Source organism: Acromyrmex echinatior, chromosome 3 (genome assembly GCF_024713525.1).
Source record: "Acromyrmex echinatior isolate Ae372 chromosome 3, ASM2471352v2, whole genome shotgun sequence".
In the NCBI taxonomy this organism is placed as follows: domain Eukaryota; kingdom Metazoa; phylum Arthropoda; class Insecta; order Hymenoptera; family Formicidae; genus Acromyrmex; species Acromyrmex echinatior.
In genome coordinates, this window is record NC_141854.1 from 21,156,294 (window position 1) to 21,182,095 (window position 25,802).

The 25,802-nt window shown below is 28.1% G+C and overlaps 2 protein-coding genes, 1 long non-coding RNA gene and 1 pseudogene across 9 annotated transcripts in view; 2 read left to right on the forward strand and 2 right to left on the reverse strand.

Annotated features, from left to right (window-relative positions):
- Nucleotides 1-11,412, forward strand: part of LOC105152134 (Cysteine string protein) — a 28,295-nt gene extending 16,883 nt beyond the window's left edge. For all 5 annotated transcript variants that reach the window (XR_015544357.1, XM_087403819.1, XM_087403820.1 and 2 more), the window contains one exon: nucleotides 1,142-11,412. Coding sequence is in view for 4 of the 5 variants with exons in the window: in XM_087403819.1 (XP_087259945.1) it covers nucleotides 1,142-1,209 (68 nt within the window). In the remaining variant the exon portion in view is untranslated. The remainder of the gene's footprint in view (nucleotides 1-1,141) is intronic.
- Nucleotides 11,413-11,664: 252 nt separating this feature from the next.
- On the reverse strand, nucleotides 11,665-18,292 carry LOC147910340 (uncharacterized; annotated as a pseudogene).
- Nucleotides 15,100-16,358, forward strand: LOC147910341 (uncharacterized). Its single transcript, XR_015544358.1, has 2 exons — nucleotides 15,100-15,956; nucleotides 16,249-16,358. It is a non-coding gene; the product is annotated as an uncharacterized LOC147910341 (long non-coding RNA).
- Rpt3 (26S proteasome regulatory subunit Rpt3) lies at nucleotides 17,924-23,668 on the reverse strand. Of its 3 annotated transcripts, none has more exons than XM_011066230.2 (6): nucleotides 23,448-23,668; nucleotides 23,044-23,136; nucleotides 21,245-21,578; nucleotides 20,752-20,955; nucleotides 20,091-20,355; nucleotides 17,924-19,085 (listed from the first exon to the last, which is right to left on the reverse strand). In XM_011066230.2, exons 1-6 carry the CDS (start codon nucleotides 23,478-23,480, stop codon nucleotides 18,767-18,769), a joined length of 1,248 nt encoding a protein of 415 aa, XP_011064532.2. In that variant the 5' UTR covers nucleotides 23,481-23,668; the 3' UTR covers nucleotides 17,924-18,766. The 3 variants fall into 3 exon arrangements, with proteins under 3 accessions (XP_011064532.2, XP_087259943.1, XP_087259944.1); XM_087403817.1 differs by lacking the exon at nucleotides 23,448-23,668 and adding an exon at nucleotides 21,951-22,223; XM_087403818.1 differs by lacking the exon at nucleotides 23,448-23,668 and having other exon boundaries at nucleotides 21,245-21,602.
- Nucleotides 23,669-25,802: the final 2,134 nt, after the last annotated feature.

Sequence of the window (25,802 nt, forward strand, 5' to 3'; positions counted from 1 at the left end):
GCGCCGATTAAATTTTCGGTCTTGAAATCCGATTGAAGTGATATTTTTCACAATAAATTTTGTAGTACATGACATCGCTTACGTCAATTAAGATGGGTATTCATAGTCAATTCTTATATTTAAGCTCATCTTAAGTACAGTCTTAAAATGTCATAATCCAATCAAATAGCCATATTAACATTTTAAGACGATCTTAAAATAAGAACGATTTATGAAATCGGCCTAAATATTAGTATTTATAAAGTTTGTTTTTATGTTAATACAGCTCTGTGATTGGTTTATGATATTCTTAAAGCGTCATAAATCAATCACAAAGTCGTATTAATATCTTAAAACATTATTTAAAACTGTCTTAAAGAAAAAACGAATTACAAATACTGGCCAAAGATTGAAGATTAAAAATTGTCATAAATAGATTCAAAAAATGAAAAATAACCATAAAAGTAACTATGTTACCGTTACAATTACAAAAAAAATTTAACGAAGTTACCAATCAGTTATCAAAAAAAGTAGTTACTTGTAACGGTATCTGCATTATAAGCAACGAGTTATTTTCATTTCTTGCATATATTATATTCCAATTTAATTTAAATTTACAAATGTATACTTATGAAATTTTTTTTCATAAAATCGTGTGTACAATATATATCATTACTTATTATAATAATAAAAGAATATATATATATATATATATATGCACACGTGCACACATATTCTTTATAAAATTATAATATTTTGTAAAATTTAATGGAAAATTCCGTTATAAAATTTGTAATTTAAAAAAATAGAAGTCAATTTGTTAGTCAATTTAACTCGTGATATTGCGGTAGTTTAGTGGAGTTAGCGTTTCAAAACCGAAAAATTTTGGCGCACGTTTCTAAAAACTACGTACATAGTATATAAATTCACACAAGAATTATACAAGCATTTAAGATCCAGCTAGACCGTTTAAAACTTTGATTTTTATAATTTGTGTTATCATATATACGATCCTATAATATATTATAATGTATATTTAATTATTTACTAATCTTAATGATAATATATTTTTGTTCCTTAAAAGTACATACTGATAGTAAAATAAATAAGAAGTGCTTTTCTTTAATTTCTGTTTTATCACTAATAAAATATTTTAATGTAGCGGCTGCCACAAATCCATTCATAGGAGTCAATGCACCTACAAGTGACATCGGACCAACCAGATGGTAGACTGAAAACATGGAAAACCCGTCACAAATATTGAATTCATTTTATAGTGCCGGATCTCTACAATAGCTCATTAACATAAATGATAAGAGCTGATCATTGTCTTGATAAAATAGATAATGATCAGTTTAACGCTATAACTTTTTCTTGTCTATTATAGCATATTATTTTATAAATTCTTATTACGTTAGATTTAGATGGTTTGACGATATATAAGTATATATTATAATTATATATTAGAATATGTAATTTAACAGCGATCTTCCACTGTAAACGAAATTATACCATTTCATGATTTTCTTGTATATGAATGGAAGAATATGCTTTATACTTGAATTTTTTGTAAAGTATTTTTTCCGTTTCGTTTGTGTTTATAAATTTTTAAAGGTTTTAGCATATATGAGATAAAAGTAAAATAAGATGAAGCCTTAAGAAATATGAATTCTTGTCAAACATAAATCAACTATATTAACATAAGATAATCTTTTTCTTCTCTCTGAAATATTTGCATATTATCTGACTTTATAGTTATCTTAATCTGATTACTCGTCTCTATTTAAGTTTTTGAAATAATGTAACATTTGAATATAATTACAATTATACAGAATGTAGAAAACACGAGGAATGAATAATACAGAAACTCTTTTTAATGAATTCCAAATTGGCTGCTCATTAGAGGCCTAATTATGAATTGTGTAACATTTAACACTTATCTAAAATGTAGTTAAATGCTTTCCTTTTGAATGAAAATTTTGGGCAGATGTCGACATATATTTATTATTAAATTTTATAAAAAGAGATGCGCACTTATATAAAACAAAATTGATTCAAATTTATTTTTAAAAATACTATAAGTAATATATTGCGCGCGCGCGTGTATATTGTGTGTATGTATGCGTGCGTGCGTGCGTGCGTGTGCGTGCGTGCGTGCGTGCGTGTGCGTGCGTGTGTGTGTGTGTGTGTGTGTGTGTGTGTGTGTGTGTGTGTGCGTGTGTGTATTTACATGCACGCACGCGCGCATTTTAATTTTGAATTCGCAATTTACGTTTACAATCTGTATATTAGTTAAGAATACTAAAAAATATTATTCGCATATGAATAATCTTTATAACATATATATAAGGTGTCCCATAAGTTTTTGTGTAGAGCGCACTGAATCGAAAAGTCCTGTACCATTTTGTACCAATTTTCGCAATAGTTAACAAGATATTAATTACTAAATTAATAATTACTAAAAATTACCAAATATTGGTCTTCAATAATTTTTTACTCAAATACTATCAACTTTAAGAAAAGAAAGAGATAAAAATCATTAATTTTTTTCTCGTAGAACTTTAAATTTTTTCAGAACTTTTTATTAACTTTTTAATGCATTTTCTTATTTTTACCAACATGAGAAAGTACAGTATTAAAATTTCTGAAAAACTCTCAGAACTTTAAGTGAAGAAAATAAATAATTTTTGTCTCTGTTTTTCTGTAAAGTTGATACTATTTGAATAAAAAATTATTCAAAACCAATATTTGGCGACTTTTAGTATTTAATATCTCGTTAATCACTATGAAAATTGCAAAATGATATAGGACTTTTCGATTCAGTTTAGTCCATTCCCAACCTTTTTCAACTCATCGCCCCCTTTTCAAAATATTTTTTATTCAACTCCCTTGACCGTAACTAGTAAACTCTCTCCGAACTTTAACTAAAGTATTAAAAATTATCGAAAATTATACAGAATCAAATACAAATATTACAAAATTACATATTACAAAATTATAAATTTATAAATGTTAAAAATTTACCATTGAGAAGTTTGAACTGGATGTGATGCTGGTAATTTGTCTATATTTGATTCCATTTTTGTCAGCAGCATTCTTAAATCTCTGCGCTCAACTATTTGCAGTTAATTTCTCTTTTTCGTCAAAGGATTTGTAACCGCACTAAATCCATGTTCTAACTAATTAGGATGAGGGAAATGCAATAAAAAATTTTTTTGCCACAACCCATAATGCTGGAATGTTTAAGGTTTAAATGTTTATTTAAAAAATATTTAAGAGATTAATTTCTCTGACGCGTTCTTTTGTCCACTTACTCCTCACTGCCCTTAGAACTAGCAACGCTCTCCTAAAGTGCCCATCGGGAGTGATAATGTCCACGTTGGGAACCTATGATTTAGTCTATTCTATCTACACAAAAGCGATTGGTAAAAACTTACAGGATATCCTGTATATATATATATATATATATATATATATATATATATATATATATATATAAATTGTTACAATCGATATAATTATCTTTTGCAAATTAACGAATCAATTCTAAGCAGAATCATAAGACTTGCAACATGTTCTCGTAAGATTTGTAAGAACTTACAAGTGCTTACAAAACTTTATGCAATATTTTTACAGATAGCTTCTTGTCAGTAAGATTTACGAGAAATCGGAGATATTTATGAATGATCGTATGTCTTATGATACATACGCATACCGAATGGAATTACAATATTAGTCCTAAATTTTTACAAATTTTACGAGAACACATTACGATTCTGCTTACAATTGATCGATTTCATATCGTGCATTTATGACATGTCTAAGAATATTGTTTAAAGACAAAATGTAATTAATCTTAAATTCAGTTTAACTTATAAATTTATATATATATATATATATATATATATATATATATACTATATATACTTATATATATATATATATATATATATATGCTGCTCAACAAAAAATAGAAAACATACTTTCAAAACTTACATAAATTTTAGATCACTAAAACTCGCTAAAAAATTATCGCAAACAAAAAAATAAAAATTTTGAAGCTTGTACTTTAACACCTTTTTGGCTGTTTTCTAAAAAATTTTTATCTTTACAGTTTTATATCTTATTAAGCAGTAGTGTAGTCCTAAAAATAAAAGTACCCTGGCGGTGCTTCGAACTTAGGTTTATCAGATTTTTAAAACACCAATCTGCATGTGGAACAAACGAGTAAAAAAAAAGAGAAATGCAATCGTTTCACAGGATTCGTGCCGCGCGGCGTCCACACATTGGCTTATGTCCAATTTCTCCACCTCTAGATAATTTTATCCAAGAGATATCTCCCAGAATACAATGGAGATATTTCCTGGCTAAGATTATCCTCAACTTATCTGGAAGTGAAGAAATTAGATTATACTTATGTTATTAAAGATTGAAAAATGTAATAAAGAATCATCGATTCAAAAATTATAAAAACATTTTAAACCATGAAATTTGTATTTTTAACATTAAGCTATTGATCGTTTTTAATTTAATTTTGCAGAATTGGAGAGATAAATTTTTGCGATAGTTTTTCTCCGAGTTTTAACGTTATTACAAATGCAGGTTTAGCTTTAAAGTCGCGTAATTCGACCAAGAAAAAATAGATAAAACTCTGTACTTTAGAAAAAAATATTTTATCAAGCTACAAGCTGTTAAATGTATGTAGTTTTAAGGAACGTAACAAGGTGTCAGAACTGTAAAAAAAAAAGTATCAAAAAAGTATCGCTTTCGCGCAGTATTGATGAATGAACGCCAAGGTTTACAAAACGTTGGCATTAGCAGGATGAAAATATGACGATAACCCGCAAATCTTCTGGTATGTTTAAAAATAAAATTTTTTTAAAAAAAGGTTTGTTAAAGTACAACTTCAAGCGTTAAAATGCTTTTTTATTTTTTTATCTGCTATGATCTTTTATCGAGTTTGATAATCTGAAAATTATGCAATTTTGAGCGTTTTGAAAGCGTTCTCTATTTTTTGTTAAACAGTATCTCACACACACACACACACACACACACACACACACACACACACACACACACACACACACACACATGTATTGATTGAATAAATTCATTACACGCGTACATCCTATGTTTGACTCTTATAGGCATTACTACTCTTTGAACTATTTTATTTTATCTTATTTTATGTTTAAAAGTTACAAGAACAAAATTATCGATAATATAATTTCACTTTTAATAATCCAATATTATATCCATAGTTTCTTTTGAAGAAAGTAATCCTTGGAATGAATAGAAAATATAATTAAATATAAGTAATATATAATAATATAAAAAATAAATAAACATTATGTTTGATCATGTAAAATGAAAGATTGCATTTTTTATAACATTCTATCTACATGTTAATTTTATAGAATAAACTATGTCGAATTATACACACATTTTCAAATATATGATGTATAAAGTGCTCGGCAAAAAATATTTACATATAATTATATATAAAACATTTTTTCCCGGATGCCCATTTAAATCACATTTAACATTTATAATTTAAAATTGTTTAGGTACATTTTTGAATTACTTTGTTATAAGCTGAAATAGCTTTTTCTTCGAAATTATAATTTGCTAGCTATACACACACTCGTACACACGCACATAAGCACGCATGCACGCACATACGCACGCACACACACACACACATAAATATATGTATACATATACACACACATATATACATAATTTCTGCGATTGATTTTTAAAAACCCTATATTTTGTTTATTTAATATATATTTTTAATATATATATATATATACAGTAAGCAAAATGTTGACAGAATGTCAGCAGACTGACAGCAGATTGATCAGGGAATGTCAGCAGATTGACCTCATCTAAGGTCGCATTCTGCTTTTGTTTTATACATGACATACCTGTTAAGAAGGTTGTAAGCGCATAAAACATATTATAAATATATTAATATTAATATTTATATATTAATTTAATGCTTTAAACTACATATATGTGAAAGTTGTGTTCATAACATTTTGTTTTTATTGAGCAACATGTTTTTATAGATTATTTATTTTATTTGATATTAGTTTTATTGTTATAAACAAAAATTTTTTAAATAATAACAAAAGTTGAAATTTTTTAGTATAAATATTTAAAATAGTAAAAATGAAAAAACTTACGCAAAGTTTCATTGAGATTCACGAATTAATTTATAACAAATAAATATTTTGTTTATTTACTGACTATGTCTGCATCTCAATGTAACTTTACATAAATATTTTTGAATTTATAAAATACTTATATAAAAAAATTGAGATTTTTAGCATTATTTTACAATATATTTTCATATATTAGGTGTTGGAATTAATTCGTAGCGTTTTACAAGTGATGGGAAGTACTTTCATTAATGTATTTTTTAATGCTCATGTGAAATAAATAACATTCTTTCATTAAAAACGCTACGAATTAATTCCAAAACCTAATATAATATTAGAGTATAATAAATTTTAAAAATATTACTTTTTATTGAAATAACTTTTGATCCAGATGGTAAACTCTAATTTTTTTGTATTACTTTTAAATGCAATTTAGAATAATCTATAATTTTTTCAAGTAATTCTTAACATTTGCCTTACAACATTCTTTAAACATTCTATATCAACAAATTGCAGAAATCAAACAGAACACTTGACATTCATGCCAGCAGATTGACAATAGAAACCGAGCAGAATCTGCTGAGAGAATTTGATGGCAAATTGGTCGCAGAAATCAAACAGGATCATCTGCACAATAAACTAATGCATAGTTAAATCTGACAGCAAACTGATGACAGAAATCAAGCAGATCTTACTGTTTTATAAGTATTAAAACTATAACGTTTTTACTCTGAAAAAAATTTCTTAAAATGACATTTCTATTACATTTTTTTTTTATTTTGAGGAAATAATTTTAAAAAATTTTATTAATAAATTAAATATATTTTACATATTAAAGTTTAAATATATACAAATAAATACATATATAACATACTCTATTATATTTATATTATATTACAAAACAAAATCAGCTCGATTTCTGTTGTCAATCTATCATCAAGTTGTGCGCAGATCCTGTTTGATTTTTATTATCAATCTGCCGCCAGATTCTTGTTAAGTTCTGTTTAATGTAGATTCTGTTTAATTTTTACTGGTATAGAATGTTAACAGATGCTGTCGATAAAACGGAAGCAGAATGCGACCTCAGATGGGATCAGAATGCTAACATTCCTTGATCAAATCTGTTACCAGTTCTATCGATATTTTGCTAACATTTTGCTTACAAAACAGTTTGAAATTTATTGCCTTTCGGGCATCATCTTATAGCAGACTGCTCAAAATCTGTCTTTGTAGGGTTGGCTAACTGGGTATATATATGTGGTATGTATATCGTTCGATAAATCTAGTAAATTTTTATGAGTAAATCTTTTGGACGTGACACCTAGGAAGTATCATTCTTCAAACTCTTCCAGATCAAATTTCAATCAAAATTTATGCATCGTTCACGTTTGATAGTTGTTTAAAGAGAACAAGAAATTAAGCAGTTGCCGTTTAAAAGTAAAAAAGGAAACGAATTCCATTCAAAATTAAGTTGATGAGGAATAAAGTGAATGAGGAATCAATTCGAAGCCCAATTCTGTAATTTTGCACGGAATTCATTTTTGTACTCGGCAATTACTAAATTTTTTACTCACTTTAAATGATTACCGAACGTGAACAACGTGTCAATTCTAGCTGACATTTGGCCTGGAAGAGTCTAAAGAATGATAATTTTCAGGTGTCACGTCATCAAATGAATTGTTACACCATTTTATAAAGATTTACCAGACTTAACGATTTCATATACTTGTGTGTGCGTGTGTGCGTGTGCGTGTGCGTGTGTGTGCGCGCGCGCGCGCGCGCGTGTGTGTGTGTGTGTGTGTGTGTATGTGTGTGTGTGTACACAGGGTGTTTGGAAAATAATGATAAATCTTTTGCATAGGGGTAGAATAGAAGAAGAAAAGTTCTAAAAAAAATTATAAGAAAAGTTCTAACTGAGAAGAAAAATTCTCACCATTTTGCAATTTTCATAGTTAACAAGATATCAATGCTAAAATTTGTCGAAAATTGGTCTTCAATAATTTATATTATATTCAATAATGTATTATACATTACGTATATATTTTGTACATCTATATAGAGGACTTTTTTTCTCAGTTTAGCCCATTGTACCCTTATGCGAAAGATTTATCATTATTTTTCAAATACCCTATAATATTGAGACTTGAGATTATGTCCGATGGACATGAAAAAATTATATTAAAACGCGTCTTGGTGTGATATATTCTATAATCTTTTAAAAAATACAAAGCACGAAATTTAGACATAACTTGTGAAATGTATAATCTCGTGTATATGTCGTTTAATCTGAATTTTTACATCACACATATGAATGCACGCATTGATTACATACTGCTACATGTTTACGATAAGATTTCTTTAATTATAAATATTTGTCTGCATGTGTAATCGTGTAAATAGTAAATATTGTCAACCGTGTAAAAGTGTAATTTCCAACAGTTTCGAAAATGTGAAAAAATACAAGACATATACAATCGTAATGGATAGTAATTATACATTATTAATTAATTAGTAATTATTATTATCTAACAATGTAAGATAAATCGACTAAACCTAATATATGAAAGTTGCCTGAATTTTTTATAAGATATGCAGATAGATATCTGAGAAAGATTTTTTCAAAACCTACTTCAAAAATAAATGTTTTATTATGTAAGTGTTATACAATTGTTGGATTGAATGATGATGATGATGATGATGATGATGATGATGATGATGATGATGATGATGATGATGATGATGATGATGATGATGATGATGATGATGATGACGATGATGATGATGATGATGATGATGATGATGATGATGATGAAAGCAAGAAATAAAATAAATTCTTTTCTTGTAGTACATACATATATTATAGTACTACTATCAATATAATTGAATCTATTGATATTAATAAACAAATATAGGATTTAATAGTTTATCTATTTTGTGTTCTCAATGAAAAGTTTATGTTGATTAAGATTTAAATATATATATTAACTTGATAAATTCCATAAATCAAAAAAGTTTAAAATATATCCTACTGTATACTTTATAATGTATTTATATGATCGAACACGAATGATGTATGCAAAAAAATGAACTTATTTTCATCATGTATAGTAAGAAAGAATTATTATCATATTTTGACACACACACACACACACACACACGCGCGCGCGCGCGCGCGCGCAGAGAGAGAGAGAGAGAGAGAGAGAGAGAGAGAGAGAGAGAGAGAGCTGTAGTGAAGTTTTAAGCCTATTACTTTAATTCAAGCAATTTCTGGTAGTGAAAATTTTTTTATTCATTTTTCATGATTTTTATACAAATTTTAGAATTTTCGTATAATTTTATAATTTTTTAGAAAATTTCTTACATTTTGTATATATATAAATCAAAATTTTTAGAAATTGACAAAGTTTATCTTTTCTAGAATTGTTGATGTGTGTGAATACGAAATATTCTATACGATTTCTAAAATTTCTCATTCTAATTTCTAAAAAAAATTTATAAAATCTGAAAAGTTCAAAATATTTTTTCAAAAATCTCCATGTAATTTAAAATATGACAAAATCTTAATATCATAAGATATTATGAGAATTTTCTCACGTCAAAGATAGTACACTCAGAGAAAAAAGTCATACCAATAATTATAAATTTATAGTTAAATAGCGCCTCAATATACATATAATTATACATATGTATGCAATTTTAATAAGAACAATGAATAAGTAATATGAATTAAGAAAATGTAGTAATATGATCATAAGGCAATATTAACCAAACTATAAATGATTAATATTTTACTATATTTTGTTCTCAAATTTAATTAAAATTTTATTATATAATGCACAGTTACAAATTTTTGTGTGTATAATATAGATAACTTTTAGGAATTTCAAAGTTACTGAATTTTAGTATAGAAGTACAGAAGTAAACACTGTACTATGGAGATACTCCTCTCATTCACTTTTGTCTTTGAAATTCCTGCAATGTTGCGCCTTTTATTGTATGCTAAGTGGTTTTCTTTTTAGGAGAAATTAAACTCCGCTGCATCTCTCTGGTGACAACGCTATGACTGAACGACTTTATTGAAAAGATTTTGAATGTATTTTTATAGTTACCTCAACAATAATTAATTAATTATGACATAGTATGTTTTATTTAAAAAAAAGTATTTGTTAAAATTGAAAAATATAATTGTTTTATTATGTTTTACTTTTTAATTATGAGATCTATCATCTAATCTGAGGAAGTAAATATTTAATGTAGTTGAGATGCTATTTCACTATCAATTATAATGGTATACAAATATTGTTGCCGTAACTATATTTTGACAGTATTGAGTATTAATACTAAGATTAATACTTAGTAGCTATCACTCTGTAAAAATAGTTACAGATATTATAATTGTTACTAATATTACCATAAAAATAATTGCCACAACTATTTTTTTTCTCTCAGTGTAGTATTTACACCAGTGAATTTACACTAAATAATACACACAATAATTTATATTACAAAATTTTATTCGTTAAACTACATTTAATTTATAAAAGTGTTTTTTAATTTTTCAATCAAACTTTTATTTCTCACTGTTAGTAAACGTATATCTTTATTTATTTTTTGATGACTGATTTATTTACCGCTAATGCGCATCTTTGTAATCACTCTTACAAATATAAAATATTCTGACAATGAGTAAAATAAGTATTCTATACAGAGATTATAAAAGAAATTTCGATTAAAATTTAAAATATCTGTACACTCAAGGGTACTCTTCCTCGATTATTTTTTTAAAACTTCCAAATATTCAAGTTATTTCGTCTTTATGTTAAATTTAATTATAAGCGGACGTAAGGTTGTATCGAACACGGACTATGAGCATTAATGTAGAAAAGTGATCATTTCTCAGTTTGTGAAAATTTCCGAAGGAAAGAATCGAAGTCCTTGGATGTACATATATACCCTTTCAATATTTTACAAAGCATGCTTGTATTTAATAATGTTCAAGGCATATGTCGCATAATTGAATATATGTATGTGTATATGTATATATATGTGTGCGTGTGTGTATATGTGTATATATATATATATATATATATATGTGTATACATATATATATACATACATACAATATAATACATACCATAAGATTTAATTATAACTGAAAATATTGTACCTAAAATGAAAGCAGCAAAGAATTATATTGTAAAGTCAACATTGTACAAGAAATGTAAATAAATTAGATTGAATCAATAAATAAAATAATATATAATAATTTTGAATTTTCTTTTTCCTTCTCGTATTTAATAAATTTTTAAAGATAAATTCATTAAAATAAGAAAAAAATCAATGATTTATTCGATAATTCGGATGAATCATTGAATTGAATTTTATATGTAATATGAACTTTGATACAATGTAAAATATATGTGAGATATTTTCTTTTTTTTTCTATTTCGAAAAATCTTGTGCGACCATCAACGTTGAATACTCTTTACAGATCATGCTGGTTGAAATGTGTAAAGATTTATAGAAATATATTACTCTCCAATTTCTCCATTTTCTATTTTTGTTTAATAAAAACAAGATATGTTTTTTCTTGTCGTTTCATCTCTTTCTGCAATGGAGTTAAATTGCCATAAAACTTTTTTTTCTGTATGTTATATGGATGTGTACGTGCGTATACGTGTGATCGAAAATGAATTATCAGGATTGGATAGTAACTATAGTTAATAATAAGTTAAATAAAAAGTTAAATAAAAAGTTAAAAAGTTAAGCACTTTTAACTTAATTTAATTAATTTTAAATGTAAGTTAAAATAAATGACTTATAAAGTGTTTAAATAAGTAAGTGTTTAATTTTAAATTAAGTTAGAATTAATTTAACTTAATTTGGTTATACTTTTTTATACACCGTAAGCAGCCTGAACATGAACTCTTTGAACTTTTCGAACACAACTTTTTAAATATTTTTTAAACTTTTTTATTAACGAGGTATGATGTATCCATTCCGAAATAGAACACAGAAGTCATGAGGACATCATCATGACCTCATTTGTCACTTATATAAGTCAATTTTTATCAAATGACGTCATGATGACGTTCTGTGATATAATTATGATTATTAATTATGACTCTGTGTTTTACTTGGCTATTAATTATGACTGTGTTTACCAATGACATGACAATGATATGTCAATTTGAGATTAACAAATGATGGTAAATCGATTTATTTCATGTTATAAGCAGGCAATTTCAAATCAGATCGCCAAAAACCGAAGCCTGACCTACAACCAGGGCCGTGTTCCGATATACACTACTAGTACTAAAAAGCTATAATTTACGTATACTGTAGATTTTCAGTACTGGCAGTATATATCGGAATGTATGGCTCAGGTCTAGTCATCTCTCAAGTGTTTACAGCGAAGGATCTAAATAATTTAAGTCGAATTTGGAGTACAGGCCGCGGTGTAAACGTAGTAGTAATTAATTGAGACTTTTATTCGCAAAGCTTGTAGTTGTAACTCGTAATAATAATAATTCGTTGCTATATTAGTCATTGAATGCTTTTGTTGAATAAACTTATATAATCATGCTTCATACGTATTCTAATAGTGAATATGCCGATATGATCAGAGTTTGTATTATCTGCTGTCAAAAATATGACAAAGTCTACAATGACATGCTATGCTAGCAAATTAATAGCAGAAATCGAATAAAGTCCTACATAATCTAACGGCAGATGAGAGCAGATCCTGATTTGAGTAGATTCTGCTCCAAGGTTTCTGATACAATCTGCTAACATAGCCTGTCAGTAGACTTTGTCGACAAATCCATAGCCAAATGCGGACACAGATCGATGGCTATAATTTTGTAGTCAAAATCTGACCGTATTTGTTGCCAATTTAATTGGCCCCAAGTTGCTAATATTTTGCTATCAAGGATGGTTTGAGTCTGTATTTAGGGATCGTTATCACAGTACTATTGCATCATGCTATCTTTCTTGTTTTACATCTAATAGACGATAAAGAAAGAAAATAAAAACTTTTTCTTTACATATAACTTTCAAAGAATGTGCATATAAATATATATTATTATTATATTATTATTATATAACTTACAAATAACATTATTTGTAAGTTATATAATAATAACAAAGATATATATTTCTTGTACAATAAAAGACTGATTTTTAGTATCTTTACATAGATATTTTTGCATATTTATATTATAAAAGAAAAATAAAAATAAATTTTAAAAAATTTTAAATAATATTATTTGTAAGTTATATACATATAACAAAAATAAAAATATTAGATTTGTCTGATTTATATTATAATTGTTTTGTTGCTTAAATTAATCTAATTTTAAGGAAAATTAGGATATTCTGATTTAATGAAAGTAATATTATTCAAAATTAACTGTTCATTTAACATGAGTTAATTCAATCCTAATCTAATTATGTAACTTTAATTGAGTTATTTTTTGTTCATTCAAATTTTAAAACTCTATTAACTAACTCTATCAATTAAATTAATTTTATAAGTCATTTATTATAACTTAATTTAGTATTTATAAGATATTAATTTATCCAACCCTGTGAAATTATATAACAATTAAAATTATACCTCCAAGTCGTGTTTCTCTAGCTTGTAATATTTATGTGCTTGGCTAAGTTGTTCCAACAGTTTACATCTATTGCCAATTTCTGTATCGTACTTAGTTATTATCGTTAATAATTTCGATTCAGTTATCAATCTATACGCAACATAATTATAAATTATATAAAAAAATATAAATTATATGATAAAAAAAATATGATAATTTTAATCTATGCGTACGTACTTTCGCTTACAAATAGTTTGTTCTTTTTTCATATTTATATCTTTTAAGGATTCAAGATCATCGATAATGTTTTTTAATACTGACTGTATTTTATTTTGCTCGTATACCCACGCTTTACATATAACAATTTGTTTCTTTTCGTATATCACGCTATCAAAATAGAGCACACAAAAGTATGATGTAAGCAGCACGTATGTATAATACTTGATAAATATAATATAAATAAATATAATAATATATTAGATATACAATTAAATAATTCATTATTTTTTATGGAATTTAATATTTATTGTCAAAACATATATCGATCTCTACAGTACAAAGTTACACAAAAGTTGCAGCAACACTGCATGTTGCAGCAATATTGCAGAGATTTTGCAACGATATTGCTGCAAATTCTACGCGGTATCGGGACATAGTTCAATCATGAAAGTAATTACTTATTACTATTTTAATTTCAATACTTTCCTTTATCTTTCTTTTAAAGCAAGTTATTATAAATATGTTACACGTCATTATTAATCGGGTTTAGTAATGTCCGTTATTATGGCATATTTAGTATAAAGTTTTATCGATAAATGCTCTATTAGATACTGCATCATTACCAATAATACAATCCATTAGAGATCGCGGTCCGATTCACACTCACAACGCTTAAAAATCATTTCATCCTTGTTGTTTGTCAAATGTTGAACGAAGACAAATGATGCTTATGAGCGTTGTCAGCATGAATCGGACTAGAGTTTTGTTTTTGGGGTATATGTATATATTTCGACAATATATGTTATATTTCGACAATAAATATTGGATTTCGTAAAAATAATGGATTATTTATTTGCACATATATATCTAAAAGTATAATATACTTTTAGCTGCGATACAAAGGTATAAAAAAGTTTGAGAATCAATACTTTGTACTTGTGATAGATTCGTTGCATCTTTTGTCAATTTCATTGATAGCAATTATATTTTTCTTGTATTGTTTGATTGTGTCTTCGAGTGTTTTTTTATAATTAATTCGTTGTTCTTCTAGATCTGTGGTAGACTCTATACATGCCCAAAAAGGGAAAGAAAAGACGAAAATTAATTTCTCTGAACTTTTTCCTACGAGTTTAATCATTTGTGTACAGTCGAAAATTCAGTTGAGATTCAATATCTGTACCATTAATAACTTTATTTTATTCTCTCACACAACCAGCTCAATTATAAATTTTAGTAAACTTAATTAAAGTGAACAAATAATTTAGACTTCCAAATAAAATCAAATATATAGAAGTGAAGTGCAAGTGAGAGTTGACGTAGAAATTAGTGCACACTTTCATTAGATATTAATATAAACTTAATTAATGTCTTCTTTTGCGGTGTTCCGTCATTGTTTTGTATTTGCTACTTGATTACGTACGCGTACGTAGAATATATATAGTGAGTGCAAAAAATATTCGTACAGAGAAAATATTTTTTTTTTTAAATCTTTATTTTTAAAAAATAAATATTATCCAGCGAGAAATGAGTCCTCGAATTGATATCGAATAAATATCGATACGATGATTTCAACACCAAATCAATTGATATCAATTCAACGTTTAATTGACGATCATTTCTTGCTGGGTAATTAACAATTTATTCATAAAGAATAAAATAGACTATATATTTCTTAAAATTATATAATATATATCAAAAAAATGTGTATTAATTATAAAAAATGTATAATCTGAAAATTAAAAATTGTATTGTTTGGATGCTCAAAAAGTATTTGTACAGTCGAGAAATTTATCTTCTAAAATCAGATATATATGCGAAGCTCGCGTTTGTTTGTTAGAACAGAATATCATGAAACTTTATTCCTAGAATAGAAAGTGAAAAATAAAAATTTAACTATTGAAATTGATGGAGAAATTTTTCACTTTTCACTTTTCGTTCTAGGAAAAAAGTTTCACGATTGATACCCTGAATGTTAGAACAGAATGTATACAGGGTTGGCCATATTCGACGGAAAGATCTGGCAAACACTGTAACTTTTGACAGAGATGTTAGATCGAGTAACGACGTTTCCCATGATTGAAAAAAAAAACATCTTTCCGTCGAATATGGCCAACCCTGTACATTGTATAAAATTGCTAATTAATATTTATTTTCTACAAATAAGACTTTTTATACAAAATTTCCTTGTACGAACACTTGCACTCACTGTATATCATATTAATTCTAAATGATATTGTCATTCAGAATACAATATAATCATGTGTGAGAGTTTGAACAGATGTGAGGCTGCGTTTAATTTTAATGCTTTTAGTGTTTTCAGCGTATCCTTTTATATCTAATGAACGATAAAACAAAATGATGATTATAAACACTTAAACGTCCAAACTGATTGTAGCCCAAGTAATGCATTCTTAATTTCCTAATAGGGAATTTAAATAGATATTGCTCAATTCAGACAAGTTTAAAATAGAGGAACAGAAAAATTTCGACTGTACTGTTACAGTTTTAAAAATTATATTTTACTAGCAACATCTTCGACAGATTTCCTTTGACAATGCCAAAGTTTTCTATAATACAGTTCTTTATTCCTTTCTTGTTCCGATGTAAGATACATTCTGCGTAAAACATATTCTAAGAAATAAAGAATATGATACAGAAATAAAGCCGATGTCATTGAAATATAATGTTTACATGGAGGACTTGTGTGAAGAGTGTCGACACATTTATCAAGACTCTATAAAGAATAAAAATAAATATAATTAGAAAGATATAAACTTAAGACGAAGAAGATATACTTCTCTTCTTTTGTAATAAATTGTTTATAGTTATTGACATCAATTTAATTTCAACTTTTAATTCATGGTATTGAAATCTTAACGCAATTTTTTTTATAATCAATGGTACATTTTCATGTAGATGTAACATAATATGTATGTACATTGCTCATAAATATAAATAAATACAAATTTCAAACGATACGTATTAATGATTGGAGACAACCTTCAATATTTTGTCATAGACTGCATGTTCAAATCTGAATATATTACACCAACTTTTTTTAGAATGTACATTTGTCTTCGAATTCTTGTTAATAGATGCTGAGATATAAAAAGTTTATAATTGTAAATTATATATTAATTTTAAATCAATAACTACAATTTAAAGTATACATATTACATAAGAGAGAAAAAAATATTACATTAATCCCAGAAATCTTATAAAATTTATCAGTGTATTTTTTTTAATCTTACCTGATTGCAGTAAATATTTAGATTTAGAACAAAATTCAACATTGCACAAAAAGACATCATTTATTATATTCATTTCATCAATTGTTACAGATAATTCAGAGTTTAATATAAGGAAAGGCAGAGCTCCTTAAAATCATGAATCATACTGTAACATATTAATAAGCGAATATGCTAATAAAATGACAATATTAATTACTGCTAATTTTTTCTGTCACACACTCAAAAATAGTTTTTATAAGTGTCGACATCATCGATTCTCTTCCAATATTTTTTGCACATTTTCCATCGAACCATTTTTCAGCAATCCTGCATAAAAATTTTTTCTTCCCTACTTCTCTAAGTAAAATTTAGCATAAACTTTTGAAAATATAAATTAATGTACAAACAATATATTTTAGACAACTACAAATATGTCCTATATGCCATAGATATATTAAAGCTACATGCTTTTAAATTTGATATAATTTGTATATTTCAGCTTTTTCAAATCATAATCTCACAAGTAACTTCACATTATTGATATTGATCATTATATACAAGGTGGAATTAGAAAGGTGATCATTGCTTATAATGGCGGAAATCCTGTCACGTGAAACAAAATCTCAATCAATCAGAAATTGAGCTCATGATTATATATGTATCGATGACAAAATCCAACTGATTAGTATTTAATGCTATGCACGATCTGTTCATAGACAAATACATAAAATGAATTTGTTTGAATTTATATTCTTACAATTATACAAATACATACATGAATATAATTTGGCTTCACGAAATATGTTTATATTCCTTTTCGTAGAACTTTTAGTCATAACTAGACAAAGGATATAACATGATTTCTTGCACCATAACATAATGTAAATATATACAAATACAAATAATAGTCTGACAATAGAATACATGATGGAAGACTCATAAGGGAGTTTCTTCTACTATGAGTCAATAGAGAGTCTGACTGTCCTTGTGTATATGAGGATCAAAGAAAGTAAAAAAATTTTTAGAACAAATAAACATCACCAAAATATCTATGATAAAACGTCTTACTATTTATAAATTCTTACAAACCAGTATTCATAGTCCGTTCTAAGACAGTCTTAAGTAAGATACTAATACACAACCTTCTGACTGGCTTATGAATCTTAAGACTGTCTCAAGTCTATATTTGAGATTTAAGATAAATCTCAAATATAAGAGTCGACTATGGCCATATATAATACTGGCCATAGTATTATCATAAGTGTAAAAAGCTCAAGGAAATAGGCACGTAAGAAAAAAAGATCAAGATGGAAATGTTATGTGAAATACGTGTAATCTTCTTTAAAAGGACATGCAATAAAAGAAAATTGATGAAAGTAATTATCAAGATATTACTTGATTACGGCATATTCCAAATGATAAGAATGAAGGTAATGTAAAAAAGATGATAGACAGAAAATCAATAGAGTACACAGCAACTGTATTCATCATTTAAATCTTGTAACATGTCTATTATTATACGCATGTTATATAAGTATGTAAGATATAGTCACATAATAGAACATTATTCAATTTACTTGTAGAATTCATGTTCAGACTCATCTTTCTTAATATTATTTTTATAACCTTTTTCAAAATCTTTTGCTAAAACGATGTAACGATTTTCACGAACCGCATGCATTCCTGCTTCTTGACAGATAGCATTAATATCAGCACCAGAAATTCTATCTGGTCGTGCTACATAATCCTCGAGATCCACTTCTTCGCTCAAATTCATTTTTGCAGTAATCGTGGAGAAGATCAAGCGCTTCTGTCGACGATCAGGCAATGGAAATTCGATCTTGCGATCTAATCTACCAGGACGAAGCAATGCAGGATCCAATGTATCCGCTCTGTAAAAATATATAAGAATAAAGATGAAGATATTGCTGTGTGTATGGTAACTACACAGCTGCTTCTAACTTGCAAATTGCAAAATGACATTGCATCGCATGCAAGGTATACGCAAATCCAAACCAATTGCATGTCATGATGTAAGTAAACTACTTACATATATAATGCCATATACAATGAATTGAACTCAACAGTGGCGTTAACATTTTAAAGCATTGATAATTTAATTTAAGTCAGGTTACAAAAACTTACTATGGGTGCGTTTACTTTTTATGCTCACGTGCTATAAATCATGCTGTGGCATGAAGCAAAGTCGTTCACTTTTTGTTTTATAAGCGATTATAAGTATAACAATAATGGATAAAAAAGAATTTATTTCAATATTATTTGGACAAGTATCAATTCTTCTGTCAATGAACGATAATCGATAACAAAGAGAATTATGATCCTCATAGTGAAAATATCAAAATGTGCATGTTATATAAACACGTTCATTAGCCATTTTTTTATTTTTGGATTACATTACGCGTGCATTGCGTTTATTTTTGGCCATAAGCGTCTGTAAGTGCTCACACTTTTATCTCGATGGATGAAGCGCTTGTGAGCAATATCTATGAAGTCATAATTTCTCTGCCCTTTTCTAACCACTCACGAAAAATGAATGATGTAAGCGATGCTTATCAATGCTTAAAGCACGTGAGCATAAAAAGTTAAATCCTGTGTCTGATATTTTTCATATTACGGAAATTTATAAAAAGGGGATGGCTCTCTGCTGATAAATGAGCAAGTACAAAATTTATTTCTATATTACTGGTCAACGCAATCGCCGCAGTGTAAAAGTTAACATTATAGTCCATAGTCTAGTTTTGTCTAGTCTAATCCAATCAATTCGCAAAATACAGATCGTTATTTTACGACTGCGTTTAAATACATTTTGCAATTTACAAATTATATAGAAGCAAGTTAATAACATTATATTTTTAGCGGAGTTAGAATTAACTTACCTATTTGTTGCCATAATAACTTTGACATTAGTTGTTTGATCAAAACCATCCATCTGATTAAGTAACTCCAAAAGAATACGTTGCACTTCACGATCTGCTCCAGTTTGAGCGTCAAATCTTTTGGTAGCAATAGCATCTATCTCATCAACAAATATTATAGCTGGTGAGTTTTCTTTTGCCAAACGGAATACATCTCGTACCATTCTTGGTCCTTCACCCAAATATTTTTGCACAAATTCAGAACCCACTACGCGAATAAAGGCAGCTAGGAGATGGATAACAATATAGTTAGAAAAAAAGAGAATGTTAAAAAGATCCGATTTTTTGCCCAAAAAAGTAAGAAATAGTATTTTTTGTGTCTTCTGGATACAATTAAAATTATTTAAAAATTCGTGACGTTTGAGAAACGTTTTAAAAAGTGAGAACGTTAAAATTTAAATAAATATACCATATTCAGGCTCAATTTTCGAAATGTCCCGCAAACGTTTCAAACTTTTTAATAATTTTATTGTATTTGATCAAGAAATCAAAATCTATGAAAAACACATTCTTTTCTTATACTTTTTTTTTTAGCAAAAATCGATTCTTTTTTTAATATCCTCCTTTTATTTATCATTTTGTCATGCAGTTAGGTTAAATATTTATAATAGTTCTTTAATACCAGTGGTATGTCTAGCAACAGCTTTTGCTAACATAGTTTTCCCACAACCAGGTGGTCCATACATAAGTACACCTCGAGGTGGATCAATGCCAATCTGCTTATATAATTCAAAATGAGTAAGAGGTAATTCCACTGCTTCTCTGATCTCTTGTTTTTGCATATCCATTCCACCTATATCACTATATTGGATATCTGGTTTCTCATCTGAATTACAAATCCAATACATATATATATATATATATATATATTTTATTTTAATTTAATCTCATCTTGTAATTGTTTCTTTTTAGAAGATCAAGGAAAGAAAAATCAGATAATAAAAAACAGGCTATTACCAGATGTACAGCAATAAAAAAAATATTGAATTAAATCTTATATGCAATTAGCAACTTTAATTATTAAGACTCTATTTAGAGTTTTATCAAATTTAAATTTTGTAATTTTTTTTAATGTCTTAAAGCATGTACAAGACCCAAAAATTGTAAATTATTACCTGCTTGTAACATAGAAATGCTAGAATCAGCTTCTGGTGGCAGCACATCCACTAAAGCATTGCTATGCTTGTGGAGCGCTACACTAGCAGAAGGCTTTAAGAGTTCTCTGTCTATGGTAGACAAAATTCGTACGTAATAATTTGAGCCTGTTGTAGAACCCACTATACCAGTATTCTGATCAACAGCTTCTAGAAATTGTCCAATGACCAAAGGTACACTTTGGATACGTTTAACTTCTTCTTGAGCATGTAAATATTCTTTTTTTAGATTACGTTGTTCATCTTTAATATATTCTTCTTGTACTTCAAGAAATTCCAACATCCTCTGCAATTTCTACTCAAAAAATATATTTGTAATCTGTAATAATCCTTTATTTTTTATGTGTCAAAAAATTTGATTAATTCGGACATAATGCATAATGGCCAAACAATATGCATAATGCCTGTTTAATTTAACTCCCTTTTCCTTTTGTAAAAGTGTTTCCAGGAGCGCATATTCTGTACACATCTACCGACAGTTGCCATTATGCATTACGCGTGAATAAAATTTCTCATAACATACATATAAATAAAAAATTATTTATGGTATTAATAACTAACGATAGCCAATGGCAAGGACTATCCTAGGAAAAAAGCGCGATTCTCATTGGCTGACGCTACTTAACGATACTGACAATTGTCAGTAGACATGTATATACATACATACATAATATGAGCCCTGTGCGCCATGGATGCGCAGAAAGGCTGCGTTCAGCAGAACACAACAGTTTTGCAACTGTTTTATCATTGGCTGCGTTCATCAGAAAAAGTAGCTTTGTGACTGTTATAAAATTCTCTAATATGATTGATCTTGTCCTTAGTTCTTCACTGGATCTAAATGTATAAACCATTTATATTCAAAAATTTTACAACAGTTGCAAAACTGGTTTTCTTTTTTGCTGAATGCATTGTCTGCTAAGATAGGACCATTCTTCTAGATCTAAAAGTATAATCCAAACACGAAGAAAACTTCCAACAGTTGCAAAATAAAAGTTCTACTGAACGTAGCCAATAAGATCCAGTTTCACAACTCATGGTTAACTCTAACCGAGGTTTGACTTATTCATTGTCTCTTTCCAATTCTAAAATCGGAAAGAGATAAAAAACAAGTTAAATCTCGGTTAAGAGTTAACTGTGAGTTGTGAAATTGGTCCTTATTATTGTTATGTACAGAAAAGAGATGTCAAATGATTTACCATTTCTGCGATTGGTTTAAAAATATGTAGAAAACATGCGCAATATGCAAATGTACTTATTCTGCACATGTAGTACGTTTTGATAATAGTTAAAAAAACAAGTTTGTGATCTAATGTTATAATGGATGCTTTAGTTTTCTATTTGATAACACAAGTTGACACAAGCGTTGTTCAATCCTTCTTGACGTTCAGAGAGTGACAAAGATACAACGACACTTGTGTCGACTTGTGTCATCAAATGGAAAGCATCCAATATAATTCTGTGATAGATATGTGTGTGTGTGTATGCGCGCGCATAATTCACACAATATTAAATATATTTGATAAAAAAATTTATATAATTTCATTTTAAAAAATTGGAAGTGACTCACTATCTTTTTAGTGTCTCCAAAAAAAACCTAACTAAAATTAGTCCTCAAAATTTCTTGTGTTTGAAATGTTTTACCAATCTTTTATGTTTTTCGAATCATTTTACATGAACCTATCTGTATATGTGTGTGTGTGTATGTATGTGTGTGTGTGTGGAATGTATGTGGGTGTACATAAGTATAATATTTATGATACCTTATATTTAGTATAAAGATCTTCAACATCTAACTCATCTCCAGCTCCGGTATAATGACCAACAGCTGGTTTGCAATCAATTTCACCTATATCCTGAAAATACAAATACAAGTTTACATAAATATGTATCTGTGTATGTTAAATGTGTCTATACATGGTGTGTGTGTGTGTGTGTGTGTGTGTATGTGCGCGCGCGCGCGCGCGTGTGCGTGTGTATACATAAGTATATATGTATATTTGTATAAATATATGTGTTGTATTATTAGGCAATTTTTTTATTTAAAATTATCAGTTATAATCTCATCAAGAAGAAGAGGCCTAATGATAATTTTATAGTTATATACAAAAGGTTACCGTTACATCCACAAATTCAGACATTCAGACGCAATTAATGATAAACGTACCTTATCGGGTAAAATAATGCCCAGTTCTTCCATTGTAGTATGAGAACAAATTTAATTAAATTATTAAATACGTCGACAAACAACTATACTTCAAATAATTTTAAACAGAACTGAATGACTTTAGATTTTTGAGCATTCGTCACGATTAGCCTCTCTTCTTTTTCACAAGAGAATGGCACACGACTCCTATACGGAGTCGATTCGGCCAGTATCGAAGTAGCCGCATCTGGCGGTGAATATTAAAAGCTTAACCACGAATAACGTGTAGTATAGAGAAACAGTATTCGCGATCGACTTTGCTCCCTCCCTCCCTTCACCCAATAAATTCAAGGGCGCGAGCCAGACGAGGGAGAAGGTTCAAATAAGAAGGTTGTTTGTTTTGAAAAAAGCGAAGAAGAGGCGGCAGAGTTTGGAAGAAGGATTCTTTAAAAGAGGAAATATGTCCATAAGCACAATTAGCTCAAGTCCCCAATAATCAAAGTGTACTATTAATAATATTATATTAAGATTAAGAAGACTATACTAAGATTTAAAAAGCATCTTCATCCTGTCCCATCTAAGGCTGTTTTCCAGCTAGGACACAGAGACGTTACATTGTATTCCACTGTGTAAAATACTTGTTGGAACGCAGTTTAGTTTTATAGTGTAACACCAGCATGCATTGCAATCTTCCATTCTATTGGGTCATCTAAAAAGTATCCGCGGTTTTTTGTCACTAGATGTGTGTTGATGGTCATATATCTAGTGACAAAGTACCGCGGATACGTTTTAGATAACCCAATATTATAATTATATTTAGCATATTAATAATAAATTTATGATTTTTATTTAGACTTAAGTTATAATTTTTTCAGAATTGGCAATTTTTGAAGGTTTTATTGCAAAATAAATACGGCTATCAAATAACTTTTTGAAAAGTTGATAACATTGACATATTTTACATGCTCGGCTTAGCTTTTTACTGTATCGAGCAGTGTAACACTGTGTTATAGTTGGAATACTTTGTGTAAGACAATGTTACACTCTGTCACCTGTGTACATCGTTGGAAAACACCCTAAGCCTAGTTTACATCGTGCACTCGATATGAGTAGAGTACACTAATAGCTCCTACACATAGAACGCGGCAATGTTTGCCGCACGGAAGTTGGTGCGATAGCCAATTAATGTCTCATTTGCTCGCTTGCTCATAAACGTAGAATAAGATCCTGCGCACAATAAAAGGGATTACGAATAAAGATTAAATTTTAACCTATCAGAACTTGGGTATATCAGAATATACGGTTTCTAATAGGTTGAAATTGTTTATTATTTATTTCTAATTTCTTATTCCTTCTATGCACAGGGCTTAAGTCCGCAAAAACAATAAAGTAGTAAGCCGTAAACCTTAAGAAATTAATCACAGATGAACATGAAAAGAATAATCGACTATGATTGGTCAATTCCTTAAGTCTTATGTCTACAATGCAGTAACTATTGTTGATTAAGGAGTAGGCGTAGAAATCGACCAATCATAGTTGATTATTTTTCTTACATTCAACTATGATTGGTCGATTTCTACGCCTACTCCTTAATCAACTATTGTCCATTGTAGACCATGCATAAGAGTAACAAATTAACCAATCACAGTTAAATGTGAAAAGAATAATCGACTGTGATTAGTGTCAATTTCTTACTTTTACAGCCTCATCCATTACTGATACTGCCATTGTAGACTATACATTAAAGATACCTTGGCATTTATGAATGATTCTTGCGTATCTGTAAAAATTGCGTAAACCTGTTAAAATTTAAGTGATTAAGAGTAATAAACTAGTAATACAATACTAATTTCATAATTTATTAGTTTTGTAGACATGTATATATATTTAAAACTTTCCAGCAGAGAATGGATTCAAATAGATTGAAATTTTTTTCTATCCGAATGCGTATTTTAAAAAGCGAATACTTTTTTAGATTTAATAAGATTCAATTGGATGTAATTAGATTGAAAAACTGCATTTCCTAATTTTCAAAATTTTCAATTGAACAGTATTCACAATGCACAAAAAAAGCTAATATTATTTTTAGATTGAAAGGCATAGAGATATGTTCCATGCAATTCCTATAAATGAATAAGAATACATTCAAGATTGAAAAGCATTAATTTTCACATTCGTGAATCAATATTTCTGAAAATCTGAATCCGTTTCAATTCATTTCAATCCATTCTCGTTTGTTGGGTTAATAATACTTGATTTTTTTTAACTGTGAATTTATTGATATTATCCGAGTGTGATTATCAATAGAGATGTTACCTGCAAAGGAAAAATTGTAATTTTTCGACAATTTATAAAATATTATTATATCATTATATC

Excerpts from the sequence above, each read along its gene's own strand:
- Rpt3 (XM_011066230.2), bottom strand. The coding sequence starts at position 23,480 with ATGGAAGAACTGGGCATTATTTTACCCGATAAG. Across the intron at positions 23,137-23,447 it reads GCATTATTTTACCCGATAAG|GATATAGGTGAAATTGATTG; the intron begins GTACGTTTATCA and ends TTGTATTTTCAG. Across the intron at positions 20,356-20,751 it reads TGTTGCTAGACATACCACTG|CTGCCTTTATTCGCGTAGTG; the intron begins GTATTAAAGAAC and ends TCCATCTCCTAG.